The 6125-nt window shown below is 33.8% G+C and overlaps 1 protein-coding gene across 10 annotated transcripts; it reads right to left on the bottom strand.

Annotated features, from left to right (window-relative positions):
* Window positions 1-1017, bottom strand: LOC140835102 (uncharacterized). Of its 10 annotated transcripts, none has more exons than XR_012118808.1 (4): window positions 860-1017; window positions 602-699; window positions 427-511; window positions 1-339 (listed from the first exon to the last, which is right to left on the bottom strand). XR_012118808.1 is itself a non-coding variant. In XM_073200451.1 (4 exons), exons 1-4 carry the CDS (start codon window positions 972-974, stop codon window positions 272-274), a joined length of 477 nt encoding a protein of 158 aa, XP_073056552.1. In that variant the 5' UTR covers window positions 975-1017; the 3' UTR covers window positions 1-271. The 10 variants fall into 10 exon arrangements, 8 of the variants coding, with proteins under 8 accessions (XP_073056552.1, XP_073056554.1, XP_073056553.1 ...); XM_073200451.1 differs by having other exon boundaries at window positions 370-563; window positions 600-699; XM_073200453.1 differs by having other exon boundaries at window positions 394-563; window positions 600-699.
* Between the last annotated feature and the right edge of the window lie 5108 nt (window positions 1018-6125).

Below are 6125 nucleotides of genomic sequence, written 5' to 3'. Positions count from 1 at the left end.
TATAATTAACTATATTATTCGCAAACTTTCAAACGCAAACTGCTAAGTATATATTACAGGAAAGTAGGGGCCATACTATTTTCCTAGTCCATTTTATTTGATAAAACATATATTTATATCACATTAAACATTTTTGTTTACTACTTATATATATAACGATACACTACTCCAAGAATTAATCTTGTACGTAGTAATGTTCCTCTCAACGTCTGCAGCTTGATTGGCATAGCAACAACACCTGCAAACCCCATAGTAGCTAGCTCCGACGACCTCAACAGCCATAAGGTCCACAACGGCGTCTACCACCATAACCTCCACCAGGATAGCCTCCGTAACCACCTCTACCAGGATAGCCTCCGTATCCACCACCTCTACCAGGATAGCCTCCGTAACCACCTCTACCAGGAGAGCCTCCGTATCCACCACCTCTAGGATATCCACCATAACCACCTATGGGATATCCACCGTATCCCACTCCTGGATTGCCACCACCACCGGGAGGGGTATACCCCTCCACGGGAGGGGTATACCCACCACCGGGATACCCTCCATATGGATCACCACTGGGATATTTTGCTTCACCAACCCCGTTTGTCAACACGGGAGGGGTATACCCACCACCGGGATACCCTCCATATGGATCACCACTGGGATATTTTGCTTCACCAACCCCGTTTGTCAACTCATCTTTATTATTTGCTGAAAAATAGGCAATAGATATTATCATTATTTTCCAAAATTAATATTTCAGAAATTTTTATCCAACCAATAATTACATGATCCGGCATCTTCAATATGTCCCAAAACCAACAATTTCATAATAATAATAATAATAATAATATATGGATATGATGCTTACATGTGTCCAGTGTGTTTGAAGTCTCAGCCAATTCTCTAGCAGCCGCTACTTGAGAGGGAAAATGAAGATATGTAACCAAGAAGAAGCCAAGGAAGAAAATTGCCTTTAAACTCATGTTTGAAAGTAATTTAATTTGTTTTGTTGAAAATGTTGGCACATTCGGATCTCTATTTATACTCTAACATCACATAAAATTGGGATCGGATGCCACTATTTAAGAGTAGGCCCCTAATTTAGTTGGTTGTTAGAAACTAGTCTTCAATTAACAAGGCAGCACTATATATCAATCATTTAGGCAGGAGCGGAGCCAGAAATATGGCTCCGTCCGAGCTAGAATTTTATACTCTAGAATTTTTTAATATTTTATATTGATATACCCGGGTTAATATCATATTATTCTAAAATTATACAAAATTTACTTATAAATTTTTTCAAAAAAAATTGGGCCACCCGGAGCCCGGGTATGAGCATACATAGCTCCGCCCCTGCATTTAGGTTATCTCTAACCCAAAACTCTATTTTACTTTAAAATAGTGTAATTTTTGCACCAAATATAATATTCATTTCCAACCTATCTACTTCAAATCTTACTCTAAAAAATATTCTCGGAATATGTTTATAAATTTATATAATTAAATATTTTAGTTTTTATGATCAAATATTTAATTATTAAAATAATAGAATAAATATTATTTAAATATTTATAATTATTAAATTAATATAATAATAATAATATCATATTATTATATAATAATATTTATAATTTTTAATATAAATATTTATAATTAAAAAAAGAAAAAAAATAAAAAAAAATTAACTTTCCCTCCGCAAATTTGGCGCAGGGGTTCTCTCTGCGCCATATTTGGCGCAGAGAGAATGGGAGCTGTGCTCCCATTGGAGAAGGCCCCTGCGCCAAAATGGCGTTAGATGCCCTTAACGAAAATACATACACAGACATATATATGACAAATTATTCATATATATATATATATATATATATATATATATATATATATATATATATATTCTTCATGATACCGAAAGTTTAATCGTGAAACTCAATCAAGAAAAGTTGTGGTTTAATCACTTTTAAACAAACAAATAAATAAATTTAGGTGTAACTAATTCCTTAGTGTATATACGGAGAGGGGATAACTATATTTAATTATCACTTTATTGAAAAACGATGTTTGAGAAGATCATTTTCAACGTTAAAAATATCAATTTTTGAGAATAATGTTTGTAAACTTTTAATACATTCTAAATTAAATTTTTGAATATAGTATATTCCAGATTCTTTAATGCTTTCCATCATAGGCCGGGAAGCTTTATTCCAACTATCAGCAAATTAATTTTGAAAATTCAAAGGCCGACGTTCTATCTTGACTAACAACCACACCGAGAGAGACTAATCACCGAGAGAGACTAATCACAAAAAATATATGAGATCTGGTCCGAATTTGTTCCACGGCCAAGGTCGCTGCAGCGCATGCTGCGTTAAAATTAAAAGACATAATATTTGAGGGTTAGTTCGATTCTATCATTGATCTTGTTCGATATGGTTTACCTAACTATCTTGATTTGCAAGTTATTACGTTAGTTTGATGGTTTACTGTGTAACTAAAGAATTGATCTCACTTAATAGATTTATTGAGCTCTTGAATATATCTAGAGTTATTTTTCGATGGATAACGGACAATAATTCGAATGTGGAGGTTGATGAAAATCATAATAGATTCTTGGGAAGACATCTTTATTCAAATTAGATTGATGTATTGAAAAGTATACTTTCATTAATTTTTAGTTTACATCGACAGATAACGGACATATTATCATATATTGCAAATTAAGAATTACTTAAAACATCTCTAGATAGAATTTCATAGGCTCATCCGATCCAAAATATTGGAACTTTCAGCCAATTCCCTTGCCGCCAGTACTTCGGAGGAAATGAGAAACGCAGCTAGAAGAAAAAGACGAGAAATAAAATGGCCTTCAAAGCCATCTTTTTCAGAAATAAATTCGAATTTATTTCACGAAGGTTATGGTTCGATTTGATGGCAAATTTGAAGTGTCCTTTTATGGGTACTACAAAAGACTTGCTAAGATTTATCAGGTCTTTGGGATAGGTCCATGAATTTGTTGGCAGTTGGGAAATGTCTCCGTTGAAAATGACTAATGTCAACTTTTATTAAATACAATCATCCAAGTTGTAAAAATTAAGTCTTGGAGTGAGTTTTTATATATTCATCGTGACTGATGGATGTAATTTTTATGAAATAATTTGTTTTTCTCTAAAAACAAGTTGTACATACCTCCCCACACACGTACGGTGAAAATTTGTAAAATAATATTGATTGACTCACTACAAAAAAACGGAAGGCTTAGCGACGGTTTTTACGGAAACCGTCGCAAATGTCGCGACGGTTTTTTATAACCGTCGCCATATAGCGACGGTTTTTCAAACAACCGTCGCCAAATAAAAAAAACGACGGTTTAATAAATACTGTCGCTTTTTTAGCCACGGTTTAATACAAACCGTCGCTTTTTTAGGCACGGTTTACTATAAACCGTCGCTTTTTTAGCCACGGTTGAATAAATCGTCGTAATATATTGCGACAGTTTTAATAAACCGTCGTAATATATTGCGACGGTTTTAATAAACCGTCGCAACTAAAAACAGGCGACGGTATAAACAAAACCGTCGTTTCTTAAGCCACGGTTCAAAAACCACCGTCGCTTTTTTAGCCACGGTTTTTTGAAAAACAGTCGTTTTTTTAGCCACGGTTTATTAAACCGTCGTAATATATTGCGACGCGTTTTGATAAACCGTTGCTACTTAAAACAAGCGACAGTTTACAAAAACTCATCGCTTTATTCAGCAACGGTTTACCGTCAACCCGTCGCAATATACGGCGACAGATACAAACGTCTTAATATATATAGCGACGGTTTGGTTTTAGTATAAACCTTCGCCGATCTACATCGGCGACGGTTTATGGAAAAGCTGTCGCTACTGGCGACGGTTTTATCTGAGACCGTCGCTATGATTCTATTTATACCGAGGTTCACGAACAATTTTCTTGAGCGATTTTCACCTATCTCTGGTAGTAACCAAACTCTCTAAATTTTTCGAAGTTTCGGTTTTTTATTTTGTACTAACTATTTCGTATTTATTTTGTAGATTTGCTACGCGGGCGATTTTCCAGCGTCACGTGGAAGCAGCTCTATCTTCGCGCAACATCAGGTTTTAAAGTTTTTTTTTGTACAAAAAATTTAATACATGATTTAATTTTTACGTAATAGTTTATTTATGTAAATTTAATACATTAATTTTTGCTTAAATTTATTATCGTCGCGGTGCATCAGGTGGACTTTTGTTACATACCGTCGCTATATTAAGCGACGGTTCTTTTAAAAAACCGCCGATTAATATAGCGACGGTTTTACATATACCGTCGCTATAAATAACGACGGTTTTTGCACAACCGTCGCTCTTTATAGCGACGGTGTTGTTATAACTGTCGCTATATTAAGCGACGGTGATGTAAAAACCGTCGCTTTTTATAGCGACCGTGTTCAAATAACCGTCGTTTTTTTTAGCGACGGTGTTGTAGAACCGTCGCTAAATAGCGACGGTCTTCTTTAAATAAACCGTCGCTATTAAGCGACGTGTGTTCAAAAACCGTCGCTTTGAGAAGGCGACGCGCACTTCTGTGTCGGACTTTCAAACCATCGTTAAAACCGTCGCTTTACCCTTTTAGCGACGGTTTTAGCGACGGTTTGACCGTCGCTAATTGTTTTTTTTTTTAGTGACTATGTAATTTGGTGGTTTAGACTTGGCACAACATGAGAAACAATAAGTTTCTTTATTCTTGATCCTTTGACATCAACAGCCTCCAAGTTTGTAAAATTTCATCGTTTGGAAGGTTCATATAACGAGAGTTAATGGTGTACTATATTTGCCAAATATTTGAATTTTAATCGGTGTCAATTCTATAATCAAGTCCCTGATTTCAAACGATCTTTATCTTTATTTTAGCGGCTGAATCGACTTTGAATCTGTTTAGAATATACAGTATGCTTCTTAATGAGTTTCACAATCTTATGTTGAGAGACATCCCTCATAGTACCTATAGTATAATCAAGGACTTTATCTTTGCAAGTTGCATGAGTATACAAATAAAGTAAATGTAATAATTGGATAAGATCGTAAAATATTATTATTAATATAAAGATTATTTTTACATAAGACTCAATAAAGTCTTAGCCACAAGTTAGCTCATTGGAGACCTACTCTAACAATAAATTCCATACGACTCTTACAAAAAAAATCGATATACCGAAATTTCGGTACGGTATCGACAATATTATCTATACCGAAAAAAATTGAGTTATTTACATCGAAATACCGAAATTTTTTTAATGTCATACCGATACCGAAATTGGCGTTATATTAATATTATGATTTTAAAATATATGAATTTTTTTCAATATTTTGGTATTTTTTGAATGTCATACCATACCGAACTTCGTACTATACATAAATTTACGGTATATTATTAAATTATGTATGTGCGGTATTTTTCGGTACCGCCCCGAAATAGTTATTACTGTTTCACAAACTGCCTATATCTTTTCTGGGTGTTAGGTCATATAATGATGTCCTTTTCTCAAGTGTTTTGACGTAGAACATTCAATAGTTTAGTTCTCCCTGTGAAAATTTGTGCGTTATATTAATATTATGATTTTAAAATATATGAATTTTTTTCAATATTTTGGTATTTTTTGAATCTCATACCATACCGAACTTCGTACTATACAGAAATTTACGATATATTATTAAGTTATGTATGTGCGGTATTTTTCGGTACCGCCCCGAAATAGTTATTACTGTTTCACAAACTGCCTATATCTTTTCTGGGTGTTAGGTCATATAATGATGTCCTTTTCTCAAGTGTTTTGACGTAGAACATTAAATAGTTTAGTTCTCCCTGTGAAAATTTGTGCGTTATATTAATATTATGATTTTAAAATATATGAATTTTTTTCAATATTTTGGTATTTTTTGAATGTCATACCATACCGAACTTCGTACTATACAGAAATTTACGGTTTATTATTAAATTATGTATGTGCGATATTTTTCGGTACCACCCCGAAATAGTTATTACTGTTTCACAAACTGCCTATATCTTTTCTGGGTGTTAGGTCATATAATGATGTCCTTTTCTCAAGTGTTTTGTCGTAGAACATTAAATAGTTT

Source organism: Primulina eburnea, chromosome 6 (assembly GCF_022965805.1).
Source record: "Primulina eburnea isolate SZY01 chromosome 6, ASM2296580v1, whole genome shotgun sequence".
Taxonomy (NCBI): domain Eukaryota; kingdom Viridiplantae; phylum Streptophyta; class Magnoliopsida; order Lamiales; family Gesneriaceae; genus Primulina; species Primulina eburnea.
This window is presented reverse-complemented; position numbering and strand designations above follow the sequence as displayed.